Source organism: Peromyscus leucopus, chromosome X, assembly GCF_004664715.2.
Source record: "Peromyscus leucopus breed LL Stock chromosome X, UCI_PerLeu_2.1, whole genome shotgun sequence".
NCBI classification, from domain to species: Eukaryota; Metazoa; Chordata; class Mammalia; order Rodentia; family Cricetidae; genus Peromyscus; species Peromyscus leucopus.
In genome coordinates, this window is record NC_051083.1 from 34,683,501 (window position 1) to 34,711,190 (window position 27,690).

The following is a 27,690-nucleotide window of genomic DNA, read 5'->3' on the forward strand; positions in this document are numbered from 1 at the left end:
TAATCCCAGCACTTGGGAGGCAGAGCTAGGCAAATCTCTGTGTTCAAGGATACAGCCAGCATTGGAGACACACACCTTTAATCTCAATACCAACCATAGAAGACCTGGAGGTCTGTATAGATGGGCAGTGTCAAGGAGGTCATGTGGTTAGGTTTACAACCAATGAGAAGGCAGAATAGAAAGTCAATAAAAAGGACAAACACACAGAAAGTAGGTCTCTTGCGGAGGACAGCAGCGGCAGTAAGGTTTTTAGCTCTTCGCTTTTGCTCTGACCTCTTTGGCTTTTTAACTTTGCTATTGGCTCTGTGTTTCTTATTTAACAAGATGGTTACATCTACATTTTGTCTCCACTTTTACCATCTGAATATAGACCTTAAAATATGCTTTAGTTTTGCTAGTTTGTAAACTTTATCAATAGACTCACAGAATCAGTTCTTTTGGGTCTAAGCTTTATTTATTTAACTTCCTTGTAAGACATATAAATTCTTGCATGGAATTGTGACATGTCCATTTTCTTTGCTATACAGCATATTGTGTTCATATAAAGGCCTGGACCTGTTTTTGTATGGCTACTTAGTCAAAACTTGTTTTAGTCAGGCATGGTGGTAAATGCCTATATCTCAGTACTGAGGAGGATAAGGCTGAAGAATCATGAGTTCATGACCGGCCTGGGTTACATAGTGAGATTTTATCTCAAAATACAAACAAAAACAATTGTTTTATATTTGTATAGTATTGGACTAAGAAATACAATAAAGAGCAATGTAATGAAGACTCAACTGTATGAAAATACCATTATCATAAATCCACTCTATTGTTACTGATACAATTTTCACTATTATCAATAACATTTTGATCATCTTTGCACTTATTTCTCATGTACCCTGACACATAAACGATAAATGCATGCCTAGGAGTGGGATAAACAGAGAAAAGCATATATACATGATTTGTCTTTAGTTTGAAGCATTTATTTTGACATCTCACCAAAACGTGTTCATTTGGGAATACTTACTTAAGAATCATAGTCATTGTTTCTTTACGATCTTTTCCTTGGAAAGGTAGTGTACCAGTGAGCATTTCAAACTACAGAAAGGTAAAACAGAGGTATTAGCCAATAAATATAAAGTTTCAAGGCCAGAAGGTTAAAAGCAAAAATCATCATCTTAATTATGACTAAATCTTCTAAAATTACTATAGAAAGTCATTTCCCCTTTCTCTTGTTTAAAACAGCATCAAATCATTCTATTATAGTGTTACTTAATATGCAAGTTGTACTATAATACATTAGTTTTTAAAATAAACATTTTTGTTTCTGTTATATTTACTACTGAATCTCTTGATAATTCATAAGACATAAATAACCAAACTATACAATTCTGAAGAAATCAATCATATTTTAAATGGCATTTTTAAAGTGTAAATATGTGACTAGTCTAACAGACTGCCATTTTCCAACTGAGCTTTTTAAAGGGTTATTACCAAGAGAATTCTCTAAGAGGCTTTTGCAAAGAATAAACACTATTAATGCTTTTGGGCTTGTCTAGCCCAACGACACCATAATACAATGTTGTCATTTATAAATTCACACTTGAGAACTGCCAAATCAAATTAACAAGTGACACCCCCAAACTCCCACTCTCCTAATGTTTTAGATAAGTTTATGATTTTGGGTTGGGCTGTATTCACACATATTTTAGAGTATAAGCAGCTCATGGACTGCAAGTCAAACACATAACGTAGAAAAATGAAAGAAAATATATTTTGGTCTTTACAAATTAGGATGAGATAGAAGCAACCAATAGGTTTTCTAGTCCTACCCTTCAGGCAATCATTTTATTTGGTTACTCAGTATTAATAATAGAAAATATTGAAAATCAAAGTACTAGCTTTTCTCATGATATGCCCTGCCAAGTCTCATTTGAGAAAAAAAAAAAAGAACTTCCACATGTAAAAATCAGAAGTGAAGCCTTACCATCAACACACCGAAAGACCACCAGTCAGCACTCTGAGTATGACCCCTACGATTGACTACTTCTGGAGCCATATATTCCACAGTTCCACAAAAAGAATAAGCCTTCTTCTCATGGTCAATAGACTCCTTACTTAGGCCAAAATCTGACAAAATAAATATTGAATAAATATCCAAAATATTTTACATAAATTTTAAACTCTGAATTCCAATACATATTTATAATAAGAAATATTAACCTAAAATATTAACAAGTACTCAATTTTTTTTGTCATAATCAACCTTAAAAGAAATAAAGGAGAGAATATTTTAATACAATAAAGACTTTTACCAGTTAACTTGATGTGACCTTCTTCATCAAGAAGTATGCTGAAAGAAAAAAATCAGAAAAATGTCTTTAAACCATTCTACATGGAGATATACAGAAGCTAAAACTGCAATTACTCAGCCATCAGCTGACCACATTTACTCTAAAGGGTTACTTTAGGCCATGAGTAATGATGAAGAAAACAATTAAACAAGCTCTATTTTTCTGAAGTGCTCACCCTACTGCTCTTCTATTGAGAGGACCTGTCTAAATCTTGTCCATACATACTAGACAGATGAAGTACATATTCAATTTAATTTTCTTTTTTTTTTTGAGACAGGATTACAGTTGAACTCAAGGCCTTCTTCCTGTTTCAGGCTTCCAAGTGCTCAGATTGTAGGTGTGTGCCACTCTACCTGGCTCCTCTGGGTAATTATAATCTCAAAAATAAAATATTAAAAATAAATCTAAAAAATATTTGTAGAATGAATAAAATCAGTTTACATAGGGTTTAAAAGGCATTCCCAATAATCCTTGCTTCTTCTTAGTGAAAGGGATGTATAAAGGCACAGAGGAGAATATATGGGTATTTAGTGAGTTCTTTGAGTCATCATGTAGAACATCTGGAAAAGGACACTCAAGTATCTAGTCTGTACAAAGAATGTTTTTGGTCTTTCCTTCCTTTTCTCTTTCATATATTATATCCTGACCACAGTTTCCCTTCCCTCCTCTCCTTCCAGTCCTTCCCCTCAACTCCACTCTTCCTTCTTTCCCTTCAGAAAAGGGCAGGCCTCCCAGGGATATCAACTGAACACAGAATAACAAGTTCCAATAAGACTAGGTATATCCCCTTATATTAAGGCTGAATGGGGCAACCCAGTTGGAGGAAAAGGGTCCCAAAAGCAGATAAAAGGGTCAGAGATAGCCCCCACTCCCACTGTTAGGACTCCCCCCAAGAACATCAAACTACATAACCATAACATATATGCAGAGGACCTAGGTCAGACTCATACAGGCTCCCTGATTGTCGGTTCAGTCTCTGTGAGCCTCTATGAGCCTACGTTAGTTGATTCTGCACCGTTGTTTTGTGGTATCTTAACCCTCTGACTCCTACAATCCTTACTTGCCCTCTTATGCTATGCCTAATGTTTGGCTGTGGGTCTCTGCATCTTTGAGCAGATAACTTTTGTGGGGGATAATGCCAAATTATGGAGTCACAGGAAGGACTAAGTACTAAGCTATAAACTCATACTTGTATTTTGGGAAAGCCATGCTAGTATATTAACTTGAAAAATCAAATAAAATAAGCTATCCTATAATATAGGCATTTTCTTACTTTTAATATGAACTAAAAGCAAATCAAATTTATTATAATAAAATTTTACTTGAACAAAAAAATTAATGTTTTAATTATTTATTGAGATTTTTAATTATATCACTTCCTCCTTATCTTTGCTCCCTAACCCCAAATCTCCCATATACCCATAAACCCCTTTCAAATTCACAGCCTCTTTTTTCATTAATAGTTACTGCATGCATATATGTATATATGTATACATTCCTAATATAATGTCTTCAGTCTCTATGTTACTCATATACATATTTTCAGATCATTTGGCTTTGGATAACCAATTGGTGTGCTCTTCTCTGGAGAAGACTATCTCTCCTACTGTCAGGATTCCTTAGTTTCCTATAGTTCTTTGTGCAGGGTTGAGGTCTCTTGGGCTTTCTCCTGTCCAAGTTAGTAACCAACTTTCTTTTTTTTTTATTTATTTTTTGATATATATTTTTTATTTTACAATACCATTCAGTTCTACATATCAGCCATGGATTCCCCTAGTCTCCCCCCTCCCACGCGTAACCAACTTTCTTAATGGAGCATTCTAAACATAATTACACTGATGTTTAGCACTGAGAATAATTTAGAAGGGACATATTTTTCAAGTCATTTTTATAACACACTACTTATTAGGAAAAATTCATTTAATTATGCTTATTTATAAAGCAGTCCAGGATATTTAGGAAACATAAAAACACTAATAAAGACCAGTGAGGTAGCTCGGTGGGTAAAAGTGCTTTCCATACAAGCCTGATAGTCTAAAAGTTTCATGCCTGGAACCTACAGTGGAAGGAGAGAACTGAGTCCTAAATGCAGTTGTCTTCTGATCTCTATACAAGTGTAGAACATGTATGCGTATACACTTACTTACTTACTTACACACATACACATACACACACACAGTGAGAGTGAGAGTGAGAGTGAGTGAGTGAGTGAGAGAGAGAGAGAGAGAGAGAGAGAGAGAGAGAGAGAGAGAGAAAGAGAGAGAGAGAACTACTAAAGACACTAATTGGATGGTGGAAATATAGCCCTTTCTATCTAATAAATAGAAGACTGTTCTGAAAACAAAACAAATCTCAATCCTCAAGTTATTTTTAGCAATTTAGAAAGTTAAGAAAAGAAAATCTGGATAAAAAATGTATTGCTTATATTTTCCAGACCAAATGTATTTTTTGGTTGTTTGTTTTTGAGACAGGGTTTCTCTGTGTAGCTTTGGAACCTGTCTTGGATCTCTCTCTGTAGACCAGGCTGGCCTTGAACTCAGAGATCCACCTGGCTCTGCCTTCCAAGTGCTGGGATAAAAGGCCTGTGTCACCACTGCCCGGCCCAAATGTATTTTTATTTTTTTTTTGGTTTTTCGAGACAGGGTTTCTCTGTGTAGCTTTGCGCCTTTCCTGGAGCTCACTTGGTAGCCCAGGCTGGCCTCGAACTCACAGAGATCCGCCTGGCTCTGCCTCCCGAGTGCTGGGATTAAAGGCGTGCGCCACCAACGCCCGGCCTTTTTTTTTTTTTGGACCAAATGTATTTTTTAAAAAGAATTTTTTTGAGAATAATATTAGTATACAAAACAAATCAATGTCTAAAGATAACAATGCTCATATTTGCCTTTGAAAGGAATATTAATGTTTTCAGCTATTAATGAATATTATAAACATTTTATTATAACACAATTTTAGTTTTTTTTTATAATCTAGAAAGCTGATAGTAGTGACATAAGTCTTTAATCCCAGCACTTGGGTGGCAGAGGCAAGCAGATCTCAATAATCTTCTGGAAAATAAAAAACAAACTATATGAAAAATATAGCCGGGTGGTGGTGGCACATGCCTTTAATCCCAGCACTTGGGAGGCAGAGCCAGGCAAATCTCTGTGAGTTCGAGGCCAGCCTGGTCTACAGAGTGAGATCCAGGACAATCACCAAAACTACACAGAGAAACCCTGTCTCACAGAAAACAAACAAACAAAATAACACCAAACAAACAAACAACCCGAAAAACATACATAAAATGTAAAAAGCATGATAATTTCTAAATGATCCTTTATAGGTTTTCATAGGAGCATGCCCTTTATTTTCTGTCACAATACATAATTATAACATCTTGAACTAAGTAATATTCAAAATAACTCAGTAAAATTCAGGTGTGGTGGCATACAGGTACAATCAGAACACCTCGGAAGTACAAGCAGGAGGATTAAGAGTTCAGGCCCAGGGGCCAGAGAGATGGCTCAGCAGTGAAGAGCATTGGCAACTCTTCCAGAAGTCCTGAGTTCAATTCCCAGCACCCACATGGTGGCTCACAGCCATCTATAATGGGATCTGATGCCCTCTTCTGGCATTCAAGTGTACATGCAGATAGAACACAATATACATAAAACAAATAAATCCTAAAAAAGAAAATTAAAAAAATAAATAAAAAAAGAGTTCAGGCCCAGTTTTGGCTACCTAGTCAGTTCAAGGCTAGCCTGAGCTATGTAAGACTTTAAAAAAACACCCCAAAATCCCAAAGGTCAAGCAGTAACAAAAAATTGGTAACGGTGATTGCTTTATATACTGAGAAGCAATAAATTGCATGGTCTTTTTTTTCCAAATTTTTTGATTTATTATTATTTTATGTATATGGATATTTTGCCTGCATGTATGTATGTGCACTATGTACATGCCATGCCTGGTGCCCATGGAGACTAGAAGAGGCCACTGGATCCCCTGGGACTGGAGTTACAGATGGTTGTGAGCCTCCATGTGGGTGCTGGGAATCAAACCCAGGTCCTCTAGGAGAGCAACAAGTGCTGTTAACCATTGAGCTAACTCTTAAGCCAAACATGCTTTATTTTTTGAGATGAGTCTTGGCTATGTTGTTCAGGCAGGTCAAGTGATATTCTCACTTTAGCTTTCTGTGTAGTAGGTCTATAGGCATGTACACCTACTATAGACATGTGGATCTCATCACAATAAAGTGTTGAAAAATATTCTTTATAGACCAAGGCTTCTGTTTATATCTTTGGAAAAAGAAAAAACATCTCCTGTGTGCATATTATATGAAATATCAGCTTCTTGATAAATGTCACTGTAAGAGCTGTGGAAAATCTGCCCATTATATTTAAAAATTGAAATTTTAAGAATAAATTTTCTTTATTTTTTTTGAGACAGGGTCTATGTAGTCCTGCCTGTCCTAGAGCTTGCTATATAGACCAAGCTGGCCTTAGAGATCCACCTAGCTCTGTCTCCCAAGTGCTGGGAATAAAGGTGTGTGTCACCAAGGCTCGCTAAGAAGAAATTTTCAATAAACAGTTTTTTGGAGAAAGGGTTAGCTCTACACCATTCTTAATAGAGCTAAGTAAAAGAAAAAACCTACAATTAGAAGAAAAATATCATCATGACATTGGGAAAAACTCTTCTACCAATAAGTCTTTGAAGAAATTACAAAAGATTAGTTGGCCCAATGAGACAAAAAAAAATGTGTGTGGTTTTTAAGGAAAAGATTTGTAATATATGTGAAATGATTAAAGTTCTCTTTTTCCCCCTTTTTGTGATAGGAGTCTCAATACATTGCCTTGACTGGCCTCAGATCTGTGCTCAAGTAATCCTCCTACCTAAGTTTGCCCAAGAGATATGACTACATACATGAATGCTCAACTGTTTCTGGATAAATGGCTAGAATACTTAGTTTGGGGCTGGCAACAGGGCTCAGTGGGTAAAGATACTTGTTGCCAACCTGAGTTCAATCCCCAGGACATGCATGGTACAAGGGGAACATTGACTGCTATGGGTTGTCCTCTGATTTGCAATATACACCATGGTGTGTGTGCACACCCATACAAAAGAAAGAATTGAAGATAATTTAAAATGTTTTAATTTGTAAAGTTCTCTTTTAAATCAATGGGAAAAATGATATTCCAAAAGAAAAATGAATCAAGGTCATGAATAGAAACCCCCCCGCAATACAACCTGCCAACCAATAGATTTTAACCTCATTAAAAAAAATCAAAGAATGTAAATGAAAAACAAGAAAGCCAGGGGTAGTAGTGCACACATTTAATCCCAGCACTCAGGATACAGAAGCAGGTGGATCTGTGAGTTTGAGGTCAGTCTGGTCTACAGAGTGAGTTCCAGGACAGACAGGGAAACATAGGGAGACCCTGTCTCAAAACAAACAAACAAACAAACAAACAAACAAACAAACAAACTAACTAACTAACTGAAAACAGGTTAATAGTGTTGTTTTGCAAAGATTTTACAAGTGTAAGATCATTTAGTATTAGCAGACATGTGAAGCACAGTAGTACAAGGAAGTGCTGTGGAGATCTACTAAGTCAGTACATTTTATGACCTCACGTATAGCTGTATCACACTGAATTCAATGTAACAGCATGGCTTCTTACTTTTCTGGTTTTAAGTCTCTATAGATTATTCCCAGGCTATGCAGATGGTCTAAAGCAAGTGCAAGTTCAGCCAAGTAGAATTTGACATCCTCTTCTGTGAACATCACCTACAACAAAATAATATTCCCAACTTTATTTTCTTTTTATGTCTATGACTTTTATGTGAAATTCCACCTAAGACTTTAAATATTCAATTTGTAAGTATGTTAATCAGATATAGATTAAGTTACAATTTACTCATGAAAGAAATGTGCAAAATGATCTAATCAGTCAAATATAATCACTTGCTAAATGTTAACTATGCCCTGTCACAGAAATGGTTTTTAGCATATTAACATTTTAGAAATGGAAAATGATTTTGAGAATAAATGCTGAATTGACAATATCAATTATTAAGGACATTTATTGATACATTATCAATTCTGAAAAAACTATGAAAGCAGTAGGGTTAAGCCAACTTCTCCAAATAAAGTGCTGCTTTCAGTATAAATTCAAAAGATAGGAAAATAATATTTTTTGACTCAGTTTCTTGAATGAAAGAATTCTGTGTTATAAGAGAGTATGATACATGCAACATTGAAATAACAAAGCTTTAATTAAAATAGGATGAGTAGAAATAAATTAAAAATAGACATTAATTATATACCTCTTTGGATAAGCGTGTAAACAAATCTCCTCCCCTGAGAAAATCCAAAATAAGATACAACTTCCCTTCAGTTTGAAAAGCTGAATGAAGAAACAAAATTTCTGTTTAGACCATTGTAGTTTATTTTTTAGGCTTATATTAAGTCAATTCATTTATAAATGTTATTTTTAGCAAATAAGTGATATCAGAAATCTAATCTCTTAGTTTCCATGAGGAAATGTCAAATACAGTGTGTATTATCAGGGAACAAAATTTTCTACAGACACGAGTTCCCTCAAGAATGCTATCATTCTAAATGTGACCAGTAAGAAAAACTCACACCAGAAATATTTAACTATGAATTATGACACAAAGCTATGTCACAGGGGTGAATTGGTTAGATTTAATAACATAGTACAAGGATTCTATGTTATTTACACACTGAGAAATAGCACTTGGCTTTCAGAGAAAAGGAAAGGTAGGTGACAGAAGTTTTAGGATGCTGATATTGGGCCTCTTTCTTGTATTCAGCTTGGGCTAACACATAAGGACTATAAAATGGTATCACAGTGTTACGTAGCTCTATATATTTTAGTGTACCTGAATACACTTGGAGTGAGGGAATGGAGGTAAAGGGATAAGGTGAGAGGTGGTTCAAAACTTACCATAATGCAATTTGACAATGAAAGGATGATTGACTTCTACCAAGATATCACGCTCCATTTTTGTCCGAACACGGTCTCGAACTACAAAGGATTGAACACATGATACAATGCAAGTATTTTCAAAGGTTATATTAAAACAAATTATTTTTATATTGTATTTTAAATTAGATTTTGCTTATGTGCATAAAACATGAATTTTTATTGCTGTTGAATTTTTTTAAATCTATAAAAATAACTTTTACTACATTACATAATCAAAGGCAACTATGTATTTATAAACTCTATGCTCTAAGTTAAAAATATGTAAAATATATTACGTATTGGGTTTAGGAGCATTTTAGTTGAAGTTGTGGAAAATGGCAAAAAGCATGTCAGTTTTTAAAAAACAAGGCATTTCATGAAACATTAAAACAATAACCTGAAATAGGTTTCAGTACTTTTACTAACCCTGTCACATCAATAAATGTTCACAAATTATCTGTAAGATGTGGCAGACTTGGTAAAGGATAGATGTATCCCAATTGGTCTATTTTGAGGGAAGGAGAAGAGAGGAGGGGTAGATTGGAAATGTTGTACAGCTGAAAGAGTCAAAGGTTTGTTTTGCTTTTTTTCATTTGTATAATCATGAGTAAATTACTTACTTAAACTCTGTGGAACCTCCGTTACTTTTGAGGTATAAAATTGGGTAATCCTACTATACCTTTGAAGAATTTGTGATTACTCGGATAAAGCCTGTGTGTAAGAGGTATTCAAGTAATGGACTATTATTATATTGAAAAGCAGTAGTGTGCATATGCCTAATGGGCATTTTTTTTTTTTTTCGAGACAGGGTTTCTCTGTGTAGCTTTGCGCCTTTCCTGGAACTCACTTTGTAGACCAGGCTGACCTCGAACTCACAGAGATCTGCCTGGCTCTGCCTCCTGAGTACTGGGATTAAAGGCGCGTGCCACCACCGCCCGGCAATGCCTAATGGGCATTTTATTACCAGTGGTAAGTATTACTGGAGTTCAGAGAAAGGCAAGATCAGTTTTACTTGTATAGGAAGACTAGAAGTCTAGAAGAAGAAGAAGCAGGGTTAGGTTATGAGCTCTAAGACTCTTCCAGTGGGATTTTCCAGTAGGATGGAAAAGACATGTTCTAAAAGAGACCAAGTATGGAGTATCAACACCTGAACAGACATGGAAGCATAAATAATAACTTGGAAGAAGCCATATCAATGTGGAAACAGAGGTTCACTATAGGGGAGATGGCATATAGAGGATCCAGATTCATGACAAGTCGAAATGCTGGGAAGAATTTGGGTTTGTGGTAAAACTTTTTTTTCTAGAAAACATTTCCTGAGCAAAGCCTATAATGCTAGGCACTAGAGCTGGAAGTACATCCAAAGGCTTTGAATATAGTAGGGATGAGAACTAAGTAAATGATCAGAAAACATTCTGAAAGTCGGGTGTTGTGGCATGTGTCTGCAATCACAGCATTTTGGAGGTGGAAGCAGGAGCTTTCACTGTTCAAAGCTATTCTCAGCTATGTGGTGAGCTTGAGACCAGCCTGGGTTATACCAGACTCTGTCTCAAAAAGCCAAACTGAACCAAAACAACAAAAACATTTAATGTTTATGTTAGTGATTAGGTCAAAAAGAAAGATGGAGTATGTGTGTGAGAAACTTTAGTTGGTTTTATTTTCAATTCAAGGGAACCACAGATATTTAAAACATAGAAATAAAACCTTTGGGAAACAAACTCCAGTGAGAGATGGCTCACTGGGCAAAAAGGTACTGCTAAGCCTGATGACCTGACTTTGATCACTGAGGCCCATGGTGGAGGAAGAGAACGAACGCTAGTAAGTCAGTCATCCTCTGAATATGAGTGAGGAAGAAGAAAGGCTATTTGTGTTTCCAAGAATGTATATAGAAAATTGTTTTATGTATTGATGTATAAAGTCTTTTAGGCTGACAGACCACCCTAGTAGGACAAAAATTCTCCATTAAATTGATCTAATGTCGTTAAATTCTAGTTGATGGCACTCAGTGTATTAGTAAGAACTTTGAAGTGGAAAGACTTCTGGGTAAACATAGGTGTTCTGTTAATTATTTCTAAAACCCCACTAAAATGGTATTAATAGAAAAATGATAGTAGGAAGCTTTTATCTGCAAGGGCTATCTATGGTTTTAGGACTCTTTTTTTTTTTTAAAGATTTATTTATTTATTATGTATACAGTGTTCTGTCTGCATGTATCCCTGCACGCCAGAAGAGGGCACCAGATCTCATTACAGATGGCTGTGAGCCACCATGTGGTTGCTGGGAATTGAACTCAGGACCTCTCGAAGAACAGCCAGTGTTCCTAACCTCTGAGCCATCTCTCCAGCCCTGGTTTTAGGACTCTTTATGGGTACCTAAAACCAATGAAATACCAACCCTGCAAACACATACCTATGAAAAATATAATTTCCACATTAGACACAGTAAGAAATAAAATAAAAACATGAAAAAATAATGAAAGTTCTTTGGCCAGGTGGTGGTGGCACACGCCTTTAATCCCAGCATTTGGAAGGCAGAGACAGATCTTTGTGAGTTCGAGGCCAGCCTGGGCTACAAAGCGAGTTCCAGGACAGGTAGTTGTGTAGTTCCAAAGCTACACAGAGAAATCCTAGCTTGAAAAACCAAAAAAAAAAAAAAAAAAAAAAAAGACAGAAAGGATAAAAATAGTAAAACTTAGAGAATCATCCAGGAAGCACAACATATCTCCAAACTAGGTGTCACAAAATGAAGATGACAAAAAAACAAAAACAAAAACAAAAAAAAAAAAAAACAAAAAACTTCAGAAAACTTGAAAATGAGTCCCTAGATTCAAAGGGACCACCCATATTTGGTATGATGAAATTTTCCACCGTGCACTCAAAGATACTACTTTATAAATGTCAGGACACATTTTCACACACACACACACACACACACACACACACACACACACACACACTTCTGGAGAGGCAGTTGTTAACACACAAAGGACTGGCAAATACAATGGCAATGGCCTTCATCACTGGAACACGGGAAACAAGAAGACAATGGAAGCAGTACTTTCAAATATCTGAGGGAAACCTATTTGTGACCTAGAACTGTAAACCTGATCAAGTCATAAATTCAGTAAGGGGGCAGATATACTTTCAGACATGCTAGATGACACAAATTTTACCATGCAGTTGCCTTTCTACAGTAGTTACTAGGAGATATACACAAGCCAATCTAGAAGGTACACTGAGTAAAAGGTAGGAAAAAAATCCAGAAAAAGGAAATATAGCAAAGACATGAAGGACACCTGTTCCAATGTATTATTTCATTCAGTTGCGATCAATTTTTTAAAAGAAATTTATTTAATTTTATTTTATGTGAATTGGTGTGAAGGTGTTAGATCCCCTGCTACTGGAGTTACAGACAGTTGTGAGCTGCCAGGTGGGTGCTGGGAACTGAACCAGGTCCTCTGAAAGAGCAGTCAGTGCTCTTAGCCACTGAGCCATCTCTCTAGCTCCAATGATCAATTTTAAAAAGCAGAAATAATGAAAACATTGCTGGGCAGACATAGACATGAAAACTATGGGTGGCAGCATAAAGCAACTAAATCCGAAAATCTTCCATGCTGGGAAATAAACAGATTCTGGCTCCAAATGAAGACAACCAAAGGATTGCAAAGATGAGTGTGGATTTGTGAAAGTGAATGTGAGAAGCAGCAAGTCAGTGACTCTGGAAAGCTCAAGAATTAGGACAGGCCTAGAGATGTGGTAAATGTACAGGTGGTGGCGCATGCCTTTAATCCCAGCACTGGGAGGCAGAGGCAGGCGGATCTTTGTGAGTTCGAGGCCAGCCTCTTCTACAGAATGAGATCCAGGACAGACACCAACACTACAAAGAGAAAAACCCTGTCTCGAAAAACAAAAACATATACAAACAAAAAAGTACAGCTGCCTTACATGACAAAACTTTGATAAAAATAAAATACATATTTAAGAACACATCCAAAATTATCTAAAGTCTACAATTCTATAACTCTGTTTGCACACACATTTTAGAATTTACTTCCATAGCTTTTATCTATATAATTTTATGTACTTGTAATAGCCCAATGTACTATATTTTTCAGTTGTGTTTTAATTAATTTCTATAATCATATTTAAAACATTAATTTTCATTTCATGTGTATGAGTAGTTTGCATGTATGACTGGTCCCATATTCATGCAGTTCCTGTGGAGGCCAGAAGAGGGCAATCGAATCCCTGAAACTACAATTACAGACAGTAAAGCCTTGTGGATACTGGGATTGAACCTGGATCCTCTGAAAAGCAGCAAGTGCTCAACAACATTTTGTTTAATCTTATTTTATATTAAGTATGATACCATGATTTCCCAAACATTCCTTTTTCAATATCTATGCAATTTTTATCATATTATTGTAAGTGTTTGTGAATATTTTCAAGTGTAGGAACTCATTCTGTAAGGCTATTTCCTCAGGTTAATTCAGCAGCACTAATGACAACTTTGTGCTTAATTCAAAACTGCTATGCTGTCATCATATGAAATAACATTATTATTTGGTGTACATTTCTTGTTTAAAATGTATATTATTTAATATAAATTTCTATTTTATGGAATTCATCATTTCTTCAAAGATTTTTTTTTATTAATTTTTTTCATTTTACATATCAACCCCAGTTCCCCCTTCCTCCCACTACCCATCATCCTGACCCCCATTCACTCCTCAGAGAGTAAGGCCTCCCGTGGGAAGTCAACAAAGTCTGGCATACCAAGTTGAGGCAGAGCCTAGCCCCTCCCTTCTGCATCAAGGCTGAGCAAGGTGTCCGTTCCATAGGGAATGGGCTCCTGTTTTATTTTATTGTTTTGGATATGTATGGGCCTTTTGCCTGCATGTGTATCTGTGTATCACTTATGTGTGATTAGTGCCCACAAAGGCCAGAAGAGAGCAGTAGATTCTAGGACTGAAGTTGTGAGCCACCACTGTAGATACTGGGAATTGAACCTGGGCCCTCTGGAAGAGCAGCCAGTGCAATTAACCACTGAACCATCTCTCCAGTCCCCACTCAAAAGATTTATCTTCCTAAGTAAACTTTATTCAAAGTCCTTTACATAAGGTTGTAATAATATGCCTTATCAACTCCTACCTACACCATTATTTTTACATTTATTAATTGGAATTCTACTGCAAAGAAGAGATTTCCTTTCTTATTCATTAATTTATGGATTACCTACAGATTCTTATTTAATACAAATTTAATAAACTAATAATACTAATTATTGCAGTGGACAAACCACTCCAGAGACAACTCCGGATGTCTATTTCCTTTTCTGTGTGCAAGTGTGTATATACATGTGTATGTGTTGTATGCGTGTGTGTGTGTGTGTGTGTGTGTGTGTGTGTGTGTGTGCGTGCGCGCGCGCATGCTTATGCGTGTCTGTAGGCCAAAGGAGGATGTCAGGTATCCTGTTCTACCATTCCCTGCCTTATTACCTTGAGATACAATCTCTCTAAACCTAGAGCTAGCTAACTCCAGATATCCTTGTCTTTGCCTCAAACAGTCCGAGGTTACAGGCATACATGTGGCTACACTGGGCTCTTGTGTGGGTGTTGGGTTCCCAACTTGGGTCCTTACACTTTCTAAGCAAGTGCTTAGAAAATTAACCCATCTCTTTAGTACCCCAACTTCTCACATAAGTACAATATTTGAGGCATACATTTTTCTGTTCCCTATTTAAACTACTTTACATTGTATGAAAGGTTAACTTTAAAAATATTTATGTGTACAGCAAAATTTTGCATGTATGTTTGGTATCATGTGTGCCTGATAGCTGAGGAGACCAGAAAATGGCACTGGATTCCCTAGGAGTGGAGTTACAGCTGCTTGTGAGCCACCATGTGGGTGGTGGGAATAGAACCCAGATCCTCTCAAGAGTAGCCACTGGTCTTAATGATTGAGTCCTCCCTGCCTCACCTCAAAGTTTTTATTGTCAATTTGCTTGTTGAAATTTGCAAATCTCCTTCTGAGGTTTTTTGACATTAAAAAAAATTATGAAATTCAGAAAGGATAGTTTGTTATGGTGTTAAGACTCAAGAGAAGACTAAACTAGTTGTTTTTCAAGTAGCTAAACTTGTGAATTCTTTATTTCATTTCCCATTGTTCTATTTATTGGTTTTAGCAGGCAGAACAGCAGGTACTCAATACTTGTGACAGATACAATGAAATTCAATATATATTTTAGTATTTTGTTGTGCTGATTTATGTTTGCATTGCTTTCTCCAAATTATCGCTGCTTTTTTTTTTGGTTGTTGTTGTTTTAATAATTAATCTTTTTTTTTTTAAGGTTTATTATCTATACAGTGTTCTGTCTGCATGTGTGCCTGCCTGCCAGAAGAGGGCACAGATCTTATTATAGATGGTCTCGAGCTATCATGTGGTTGCTGGGAATTGAACTCAGGACCTCTGGAAGAACAGCCAGTGCCCTTAACCTCTGAGCCATCTCTCCAGCCCAATTATCACTACTTTAAACAAGCTTTAATATTAGAGCTATTATTTTCTCATTTTTCTTTAAGGTATGTTTTTCAGGCAAAATTTTTTTCATTTTGGTAAGTTTTAAGAATTCAACTGGAGCCGGGCGGTGGTGGCGCACGCCTTTAGTCCCAGCACTCGGAAGGCAGAGGCAGGTGGATCTCGGTGAGTTCGAGGCCAGCCTGGTCTACAGAGTGAGTTCCAGGACAGGCTCCAAAGCTACACAGAGAAACCCTGTCTCAAAAAACCAAAAAAAAAAAAAAAAAAAAAAAAAAAAAAAAGTATTCAACTGGAATCTGGATGTTCAGCTAATGAATCTGAAAGATAAAGGAGTACAGGATCAACAGCTTTATCTCATAGGAATTGGATATTTATTTCCTTTTTTAGTATATTAAGTTTCCAGTTTTGTAATTTCCCTAAGATCTTATATACAACATAAATCTTGTTAAATATAAGAGAATAAGAAACTTCTCTTGCTTTTGTGAACCAACTGTCAGAGTTCCATCTTTGTGATTTCCTAACACGGGATTCAGGAGTATAAAATTTAAAAAGACAGGTGCTGAAAAACTTTAGCTCACCAATTCTAGCAAGAATCAAGTAAGTGTTAATGCCACAGAAGTAAAGACTATATAGGATAGAAAATGTATTCAGGAAAAGGAGCAAGAAATTGAAAGCAAAGGAGGATATTTTGTAGAACATGGTGAAATTTCTTGGCATGATGATAATATCCACACTGAATGACTGGGAACACTGGAAATAATAAATGATCAATACAAATATTCTCTTGAATATTTAATGCTTTACAAATTACATGTAAATTTAAGAGAAACAAACCTGGGAATCAATACCTAAACTATCTAGAATCTAAAGATGTAGCAAAATAAGCAATATTATTAAATAAAAGGAAAGTTTAAGTATTTTAAAAACTATGTATAGATCCTCTAAATGTCTTTTTACCTATCAGACTCAAATTCCACATTACGTTTTTTTAAATCCCAGACCCAGAAACGTGTTTGGAGACCAGAAGTCAAGATGACAAAATCCTAAAGAATTAAAGCTCTTTTGCATCTATATGATTAGTACATTTTCCAAAATATTCAAATAATTTGAAGATGAGTCAAACCCAGTTTTAATCTTCTCAACTTTTGCTTGCTTAAAGCCCAAGACAAATTGATAATCCTTCTTTTCTAACATGGTAAGTCCTCTTCTCAAGTCATATGACTCTTAGCCTAGTAGGAAAGTCACTGGAAGTCAGTCTAAATTTAAAGCTGTTAACAGGAGCAAATTCAGAATCTAAGTGGCCTCAGGGTCACGGGAGCTTCATGGCGACCTTTTGGTTTGTTTAGACTACATAAACATGGCAAATAGCAGCAGCACTCACCTTTCAGTGTGGCCTTCTTTAATACCTTCATGGCATAAAGCTGTCTAGCATCAGAGCCTGAGATTTTTTTAACTAAGAAAACCTATGTTGAAATGACAGAAAATAAATGTTACAAAGAATCACAAAAATATTCCTTTGTTACAACAATACCCATTATATTTACAAATACATTCTAATATATTATAAATGCATTTTCTCCAAAATATTATTGGTTGTTAATAGAAGTTATAAACAATAGTTATAGATTGACATTTCAATATAGGTGAATGGTACTGTTTTTCATTTTGTTGTTTGCCAGTTCCAAAGGAGCACATAGAATATAGAATAAGACAAAAGTCTTTCAACTACGAATATAGCCACTAGAGAACAGCCCCACGCATTCAACGTATACCACAGGAGATGGTGAGTGTGCTCTATTGAAACAAAATTCTTCTGAGTCCCTCAATTGTTCTGGGTGTTGGGGATGTAACCTGGGTTCTCATTCACACTAGGCAAACACTTTACTATTAAGCTATATAGGCCCAGTCCCATACCACAATTCCTTTTTTTCATTAGTTTTTTTTTTTAAATCAGATTTACCTTCTCCATTATTTTCTTGTCATCTTCCCCTTCCTAACTAGTCTTTCTTCTATTTTCATGTCTGTTTTTATGGTGACCAATGAGCTTAATTGTGTTGCTTATAGGAGCATGGACATCTAACTAGTGGCTATACCACTGAAGAAAATGTCCCTCCCTTCCTGAGCAACCATCAACTGTCTATGAATCCTCAGGGAGGGGGGTAGACCCTTCTGAGTCGCCCCCATCAAAATTCTTACACCAGGGCTTCTTGTGACAAACTTCTGTTGACACATTTACTTACAGATGAAGGGTCTTTTCTGTGTATGAAAAGTATACACACATCTGTCTCACTGTTAGGGAGAGTAATTTAAAAAAAACTGCTAATGAAGAATCCTAGACATCAATATTTAATATGATACTACCTCTTCACCTATTTACTAGCAAATCAGCATATATATCAAAGTATAAAGATTATTATTTAGCATCTTCAATTTTCATATATTTGGGGATTCTTTAAAGAGTGTGGGGTTTAGGCAAAATAAATTAAGATGTGCTTTAAATAACTCATAATTGTGCTATAATATGGCTTATACAAATACTTATCAATACATCATATTAATTTTGACTATTTCATTCTTGACCTTTGCCACCAAGACTTAAAGACACCTGCTAAATAGCCCTGAGAAGGGTGTTGGGTATCCTGCGCTATCACTCTCCACTTCATTCCTCAGAGATATACCCTCTCACTGAACTTGGAGCTACTCTGCTAGCCAACAAGTCCCCACTTTTTTGTTTTGTTCTTGTTTTTTGAGACTGGGTCATACTCTGTATAGCCCAGGCTGCCCTGGAACTCAACTATAATTTACATGCCTCAGCTCCTAACTGCTGGGAATTAGAGATGTAAGCCACCATGCCTTGATGGAAAGCAGTGTTCTTGAGCTGCTATGGGTAGGAAGAAGATTTAAGTTTAGGGTCAGCTTTCAATTATCTGACTTTTACATTGTGTGATTAGCACAAAAATCTCCAAATAATTCATCAACTGATTCTTAGGCAAGGCAGAATTTTATTGTTTTGAGAAGTGGTACAAAACTAAGGGGTAATGGAATCAAATGAAAAGCATCACATCTCACATCGACCCCCAGAGGCAGGATGTGCTCCCCCATAATTGTGTTCTCACTGCCAGCATTAAGCCCCACCCAGTAGCTCTTTTAGTCAATTATGGGGAGCTGACTTAGAAGGAGAAAAACATTTTTAATGAGTGTGGTTCTAAGGTGGACTACTGTTCAAATGTTAAAGGCAGTCAGATATTATTAATAATTATAATGAACAGAAATAAATTCTAATTGGGTAGAGGTAATTAGAGATTGCCCTATTCTGTTGCAAAGGGGAAATTCGTAGGGCTTCTAAACTTGTTTCGGTTCTTTGAAAGCACCCTCTTAATGACTTTCAGCACTTCTTAACTTTTACAGTACCTTCAGAAACATTTGCAATGCAGCATCATGACAATGTGAAGAGACAAGTCTAAACAATGCCAGTTTTTTTTTTTTTTTTTTTTTGATTTTTCGAGACAGGGTTTCTCTGTGTAGCTTTGCGCCTTTCCTGGGACTCACTTGGTAGCCCAGGCTGGCCTCGAACTCACAGAGATCCGCCTGCCTCTGCCTCCCGAGTGCTGGGATTAAAGGCGTGCACCACCACCGCCCGGCTTAAACAATGCCAGTTTTATAGTTGCTCAAATCAGGGCTTAGAGAAATCAAACAATTTGTCTGGCATCATAGTAGGACAAGATCTGGATCATATACTCAGTTCTGGGGCCCTACTCATGGCATTCTTTAACTGTTTGCTTAAGCCAGTGAGCTGCTAAGCTTAGTGACAGCAGCAGGAGTCCTCACTTGCTCACACAGCTATTCTAGGCTCTGACAGGTCATCCCTGTTTCTTTGGTTTACACTGGCCTTTAAGGATGAGTAAGAAAGAAGACACCCTATTTTAATGTTTGCTATTTATAGTGAGGCACTTAAAGTACTTTTAAAGAAATAAAGGGAGAAGCATTCAAATTCCTTGAAACTTAACTATTGTGTTCCTTGAGATCTAATGTATAAAAATAAACTCCTCTATTTGGGTTTGTTGAAGAGTAGGTAATACAGTGAATGCCAGATGTGTTTGGCCTTGTATCATTTAATTTCACTGCTATCCTATGAGGTCAGCACTATGACTCTAATATTTTTCAAAATTGTATGCTAGGCACCATGCTACTCATGGAACCTCTAGTCTACTAAGAGAGATAGTCAGTAAGTAATTTTACAAATGAGTGACTGCAACTGTAGTGAGTGCCATAAAGTAAAGGTATATACTGTTCCTAGGCTGTATAACTAAGGAGTGTGACGAGTAGGGTGGCAGGGAAGTCTCTGAGATCACAGGCATAAGAAGAGTTAACCAGCTGAAGACAGCTTAGGACCAAAAAAGGCCAATGGGGTCAGAACACAGTGGTGGATAACATTTAAGCTGATGTTTTAGAGGAGGCTGAAGAGTCAGACTCAGGGGCTCCTCTGCAATTTTAAGAATTTGTCCTTATCATAAAAACAAAGGGAGGCAGCTGAGGAGTTAATGTAACACCAGTTCATACTGGTTCATGTACACAAGTGAGGTTAAGAAAAGAAATTGGGAAGATACTCTTCTAAGACTCTTTCAACAGAGCAGGGAATGACAGTGGCAATGCAGGATAGGATTTCTATGATTTCAAAACTATTTACTAAATCAACAGGATTCGGTGATGGGTCACACTGGCTGGGGATGCTATGTGACATGGTGGGGGTTAGAGGGTGGAAAAGAAGAGAGGAGCAAGCAGACATGAAAATGATTGTTTCTGGCTTGTTTGACTGGATACTATTCATAGTGACAGAGAAAATGAAATAGTATAGATTTGGGGGTGCTAAATATTGTGAGTTTGGTCTGAGATACACCAAGCACAAAATAAAATGCCTTTGAGACAAATGGGGGTGAAGAGTAGCCACAGAAAGAGTTCAGAGGTCAGAGAAAAAACAGATTGGAAATATAAACTGTGATGTCAGCAGCATGTAAATTACAATTAATATAGGAACATAGAGAAAATCAATTAGTGAGGAGTACAAGATTGCAGTTTAGAATCAAACCTCAAGGAACTTCCATATTTAATGACATGCTAGAATAGGGAAACAGAGCTCTAAGAGATTAAATAACATAGTGATAAGTAGAAAAAAAATGAGTTCAGTCTGGCTGACCTTGGGTTGAAACTTATTTTATTTTGGGGGTTGGGAAGTTAAACTTAAAACCATCTTGCTCTGCTGGCTCTTGAGTCTATATTTGGATTAAAAGTATGCTCTATGTTTAAAAGTGGTTAAACAACCATAACAGATTATCTGTATTAGCAAAGAGTTGCTAAACAGCCCCACTAAATTGCACACGAGAGATCCACTGATGCCGTTTTGATGCTTACAGAGCGTGGCACTGTTTTCTTATGGGGGGTGATAAGGAATTACTACTGCACTGTCAAAGTTGCATGAAATCTCAGAATATTGTTCTTGTTGAGAATCTGTCTTGAAAAATCAAGTAGTAGCAGCTTGAGAAGTGGAAAGCAGAAGGACTGTTGGGAGTTTGAGGCTAGTGTGGGCTAGAGGGAGACCCTGTCTTAAAACAACAGTAACTACAACAATAAGAGAACAAAACGAAGAGAGTGTATGAAGGGGATAGCTTGTGATTTTTAATCATTTCAGAAGCATGAGAGCTGAGAATACAGCTTAGCAATAGTGTGCTCGTTCAACAAGCCCTGACACCCTAAGCCTAACCTCCCCATTGCAGACACAAAACAAAGTAAAACAAACTACCTATCCATACACCCACCCTAGCAGCATGACAAGAAATGACAGTCTTAAAGATAAAAAAAAAGAGTATGAACACTGTCAATTTACTAAGGTTTCTACTGTAGTTCTGAAATTCTATCTTTTCATACATACTAATAGCAAAAATATAAAAAGAGAAAATATTGCTGGTAGAAAAACTGGTAGCATTTCATAAAATACCTCTTTTCCAATGTGATAAAACATCCATGAATTATTAAGAGTCAGCTCTTTCTGAGACAGGTTCTCATTCTAGTCTAGGTTGGCCTAGGCTGGCTTCAAACTTATGGCAATCACCCTGTTTTATCCTCTCAATTGCTGGGATTACAAGCACAAGACATTAACTCCTTTTAAATCTGAAGATCTTTTAAATTTGTATTCAGTTCCCTTTAACGTTTCTCTTTTTTTTAAAAGACAGTCTCTCTATGTAGTCCTGCCTATTCTGGAACTCACTCTGTAGACCAGGCTGGCCTCGAACTCATGAAGATCTATCTGCCTGCCTCTGCCTCCTGAGTGCTGGGACTAAAAGCATGTGGCACTGGCCTCGAACTCATGAAGATCTATCTGCCTGCCTCTGCCTCCTGAGTGCTGGGACTAAAGGCATGTGGCACTATGCCAAGCCTCCTTGTAACTTTTTAATCTAAACCTTATGGTTTAGGATATATACATATATTTTATTATTTATAAAAATATTTACTTTTATTTTTTATTTACATGTATCTATGTCTGTCTATAGATGTGAATGTGCCCACAGAGGCAAGAAGAGTGTGCCAGAACTCTTGAAGCTAGTCGAGAGTTACAGCTGGTTGTCAGCTGCCCAATGTGGGTGCTGGGAACCAAACTCTTCTGAAAGAGCAACAGGCATTCTTAAAAAATGAATCATCTCTCCAGCCCCATCTATGTATATTTTAATGGATATAACTATACATAGTTATGGGGTATAATACAACAATTTGATAAATATATGTAATGAATAATAACCGTATCTGAGGAATTAGTATTTATGTATCTTTAAACATGTATAGCCAGTTGTGGTGGTACATGCCTATAATCCTAGTTAGTACTCAGGAGACTGAGGCAGGAGGGTTGTGTAACCTGCCTCATAGTAAGATCCAATGCCCCCAAAAATGTTAACTTTCCTTGTGCTAAGAAGCTCCAAACTTCTCTGCTAGTTCTTGATAAAATATGTAATAAGTTGTTGTTAGCTATAGTCATGCTGCTGTGCCATAGAACATTAGATCCTATTCATTCTATGTATCTAAGTTTGGTATCCATTATCTAGCCTCCCTCTATTCCAAGCTTTGTGTGATTAGTATTCTATTTTCTATGTTTACCGAATTTCTATAAACTTTGCTTAGAGCATACAATATGACTTACCTTTCCAAATGATCCCTGCCCTAATACTTTCAAAAGCTCAAACTGGGAAGGATCTGCCTTTTCATGTCCTTCCTTCACATGATGTGTGATTGCAATTTCTTTGATACTGCCTTCTTCCTGTTGAAATAAATATAAAGAGACAAAACACATTGTTAGCCATAATCAAATAATCTTAACTTAGTATAGCATATTAGAAATGCTCAGATTAATATACAAAACTACTCTTGACTGACTCATCAAGTAAATAGAAAACACACATCAAGTAAATATACTTTCTAGCTAAATGTTAGAGAATGTTAAGCCATATTAGCTTCTATATAATATCAGCACTAATTATTTCCAAATCTTTATTCTTTCTATCAGAAATAATCAGAATAGTTTTGAGGGGGGAAAGCATGTGAGAATATCTGAAAATAGCAGATTAGAGTACTATACTGTGTCTGGCATGTGACTATAGCAGGTGGAACAAACGCTATATATTAAAGCACTATTTGTTGGGGAGAGGGACTGAAAACTGTTTTAGGGTAAACACATGGTTCCATCCTTAACACAGCTGTCTAAGAAAGCATACTGAAGAGGAGCAGGAAAAAGCAGAGTGAAGTTTTATGTTTGAAATACGTAAGTTACTTCCCATTCTCAAAGGAGATAAAGGGCTATTAACGCTAAAAACCGAAGTCAGAAAAGATTTAATATTTGGATAGAGGGATTAAACATGGGAGGAAAAGGCTGTTTTACACAATAAATACAATGAAAAATCTTCGGGCCAAGAAAGGATGTTTTGAGATAGTGTCTTATTATGTAGATGAGGCTGGCCTCCAACTTTTCCCAAGTGCTGGGATTATAGGCATGCAACACCACATTCATCTTAAGGAAGGCTCTTCAAAGCCCACAGTAGATACTAGAAAATATATAATGTGTACATAGGATTTCAATTACCTATTTGTATTGAGATGAGCAGATTAATCAAGACAATACTGTAGTTATAGACAAAAACAACAACAATAAAACAAAATTTAGTAAAACCAGAGGTACAAGCCTGTTAAATAAACACTGTCATTTCTACTTTGTTAACTATGAATGCTAGTTTTTCTAGACGCATAAGTACTGGTAGAAGAATCTAAAAATGTTATACAAATACTTTCGGTTTTGGAGCTAGGTTTCACTGTGTAATCCAGGCTGGCCATGATCCTCCATCATCCTCCTGATCCTCAGACTCCAGAGCACTAAGATTATAAGCATGTACCACCATACCTGGTTAGCATTTTCTCATATGCCCTTAAAGGCTGGAAATAAGCCCAGTGGTAGAACACTTGTTTAACATGTGGGAGGCCCCAGGTTGGTACTATAAAACTAACCAACCAACAAACTACCAAACAAGAATTATAGTGTACAGAGATTTCTCAAAAAAGATACAATATACCCTAATGTAGTTTCTGGAAATGGGCAGTAAAAAGAAAAAGAATCTCCAGGTAGAAGATATAAAGGAATATACCATTTTAGTTTCCAAAGCAGATGTGATGTGTTGTTAACAGGCTAGCCTACGACTTCAGCAACTTACTCAGTTTGGAGTCTTTTAGAATTTTAACAACAATAACAAAAATATTCCCCCAATATTGTCATGTATTTTATAATTTCACAAGCATTATTCCCTTAATTTGCTTGACAACCCTTTATGTGAAATATTAGAGTAGAACTAAGTATCAACTGAGTCTAAGATGCTACCTCTTCTTGAACAACACATTTCTCTCTGAATGAGACTGAGCAGTTACAGTAAGAAAATCAGGAAGCAAACTACCAAATTAAACAACCTTTCTGAAGAATAATGCATATGGAAGAGTGATAAATAAGATTTAGATGAAAACCCAGCAAATACTTATTATCAGTCTTGTATCAAACATGCATTAGGTGCTTTTTCACCTGATATCTTGTATTTACATTTGGTGACAAACCTTTGATTTTTTTATTAATGTTTTTGAGGGCCAAGGATAATACAGAATAAATTCCCAGATCAGACACAAGCATTTCAGAATTCTAATGTGTTCCCCCAAATCCATTCACCATGAGAAATTGAACAGATCTTTTCAAGGCAAAATGCTTTGAACAATCTTCAGTCTAAAGTTTAAAGAGATTAAATGAGAGCTAAAGAGCATAGCCAGTATGGTCCAGACTCAGCACTCAATTCTAACATCCAAACAAGGCCCATACAGTTACAATACTCTAAAGCTGGTGGATGTTCTTGGTGGTTTCCCACACAAGAACAATGGCAGGAACCTACAGATTTTATGCCCCTAGGCTTTGTGGTCTTTGTTTTTGACACAGGGTATCACTATTAGTTTAAGCTGGCTTTGAACTTCTAGTATATCTCTTTGTCTCAGCCTCCTAATTTCTGCAATTACAGGTATGAGCCACTATGCTTGGCTGTAACTAGTCGTCTATCTCTTGCTTCAGTTACCTCAGTAGCACATCCTTAGCAATAAAATTATCACAGAACCAATATTTGTATGCTTATTGGTTTATAAATTATATACACATAAAAGAAGTTCTCTTGCTTCTCCACACACAAAGTATCACCACATTGTATTTTAAAGACTACTGGACTGCAAACTTGATTCATGGAGCCAAGTTCACTGGCTGGATTCTAGCATGTACAATTTATGTTCTTAAATCATATGACCATATACTCTGCAATAGTCTACATTTTATCATTTCTTTTTTCTTGGGTAAGTGGGATGCAATTCAATTCAGCTACAATATTTCTGCATCTTGTAGTCTACGGCAAATACCTGCTGTGATGCCTTTCATAAGGATGCAACATAAGCAAGGAGGAACAGCTCCTGAATCAAGCATTCAGTAGATTGTAGCAAGCAAAGGGGATCAAGGTTTACTGTTACAAGTGTAGGCTACAATCAGGGAATGGATCTCAAAATAAACACCCGTTTCTATTCTTATGTTTGATGACTACCCTTTCTTTCCTCTCATGTCAATTAAGCCACTAAAAATGCAGGCTCTCTTTGATCTTTTCACTCAATAAATATATACTAAAACACCAGCTAGATATCAAACGCAGTGTTTAGAAGACCTTTCATCCTTTCTTCTTCCATTCCAATGGCATCATGCATATATAATCCTTTAATCTTTCATGTAGAAAACTGAAGTGGGTATGGTATGCATAATACCTCATCGTGTCTATGTCTAGTTCATCTTTCTTGATACATTTTCTGAAAAGTATTCAGCTCCAGTTATATGACCAGATTACTCAAACACCTCTCCAAGCTCTCCCAAATTCTTCATGTAGTGCTTCATGCTGGCATTTGAGGTCCTTTGCAATATGGCTTCAACCTACTTCTTTATTATATAATAGTCTTTTGTCAGCCTGAAATATTTTTCAATTTTTAAGAATTTAGTATGTATATGTATGACTTTCTGCATGTGAATGAGCAAGTGTGTAGGTGTCCATGGAGTTTCCTAGAGCTAAAATATTACATAGAAGAAAATGATTTTTTTAGCTTCCTAAGACAGGTATTGCTATTAGCACAGGCTGGTCTCAAATTTACAATTCTTCTACCTCAGCCTTCAGAGTGCTTACAAGTATATTGATATACCCTGCTGGAAGAAAAATTTCTGAACTGCATAAATCTGTAAATGTCTTTATTTTGTCTTCATATTTGTAAAGTTTGGCTTGATATCAAATTTCAGGCTGAAAATAATTTTGTCTCAGAATTTGGTGTCATTTGTCCATTGCCTTCTAGCAACTGTGTTGCTTACAAGATGGGTGACACTAACCTAGATAAATTTAGCAGATCACCTTTTAAAATCATTTTTATTTACATACAATATATTTTGGTCACATATGCCCCCCTCCAATTTCTTCCAGCTCTTCCCCACCTCCCATCTGCCAAAGTTCATGTTCTTTCTCTAGCTCAAAACAAAACAAAAATAACAACAACAACAAAACCAAACCACACCAAACCAACATAAAAAAAATGGAGTTTATTTTGTGTTGGCCAACTATTCCTGGGCATGAAGCCTGCCCTGGAGTATGGCTGATGTACCCAGTGACATTCCATTGGAGAAAATTGATTTTCCCTTCCCCAGCAGGTGTCTACTATGAATAGCTTCTTGGTTAGGGATGGGAGTTGTGTCTACTTCCTCTTCTCTGTGCTGTTTGTTTTTAATTTATGTGTATAAGCATTTTCTTTGTATATATGTCTGTGCACTATGTGCATGCCTGGTGCCCATGGCGGCTAGAAGAGGGTGTGGGATCCCACAAAACTGGAGATACAGATGTCTGTGAGATGCCACGTGGGTACTAGGAATTGAACCTGAATCCTCTGGAAGCACAGCCAGTACTCATAACTACTGAGTCATTTCTCCATCCTTAGATGTTCTTTTAAAAATATATTTAACATATTTTTGCAGTGTGTGTGTGTGTGAGAGAGTGTGTGTGTGTGTGTGTGTGTGTGTGTGAGAGAGAGAGAGAGAGAGAGAGAGAGAGAGAGAGAGAGAGAGAGAGAGAGAGAGAGAGAGAGAGAGAGATGTGCGACAAAGTGCGGGACAGAGGACAACTTTATAAAGTAAGTTATCTCCTTCTACTATGTGGCTCTTGTGACTGAACTCAGGTAGCCAGGATTGGCAGCAAATGCCCTTACCCACTGAGGCATCTT

At 36.6% G+C, this 27,690-nt stretch overlaps 1 protein-coding gene across 8 annotated transcripts in view; it reads right to left on the reverse strand.

The window, feature by feature from the left end:
• Positions 1-27,690, reverse strand: part of Rps6ka3 (ribosomal protein S6 kinase A3) — a 102,522-nt gene that overhangs the window by 28,656 nt on the left and 46,176 nt on the right. For all 8 annotated transcript variants that reach the window (XM_037199054.1, XM_028873223.2, XM_028873229.2 and 5 more), the window contains 8 exons: positions 23,027-23,143; positions 17,222-17,303; positions 9,287-9,367; positions 8,643-8,722; positions 7,997-8,103; positions 2,304-2,341; positions 1,976-2,118; positions 1,016-1,086 (listed from right to left, as the gene is read on the reverse strand). In XM_037199054.1, coding sequence (XP_037054949.1) covers positions 1,016-1,086; positions 1,976-2,118; positions 2,304-2,341; positions 7,997-8,103; positions 8,643-8,722; positions 9,287-9,367; positions 17,222-17,303; positions 23,027-23,143 — 719 coding nt within the window. The remainder of the gene's footprint in view (positions 1-1,015; positions 1,087-1,975; positions 2,119-2,303; positions 2,342-7,996; positions 8,104-8,642; positions 8,723-9,286; positions 9,368-17,221; positions 17,304-23,026; positions 23,144-27,690) is intronic.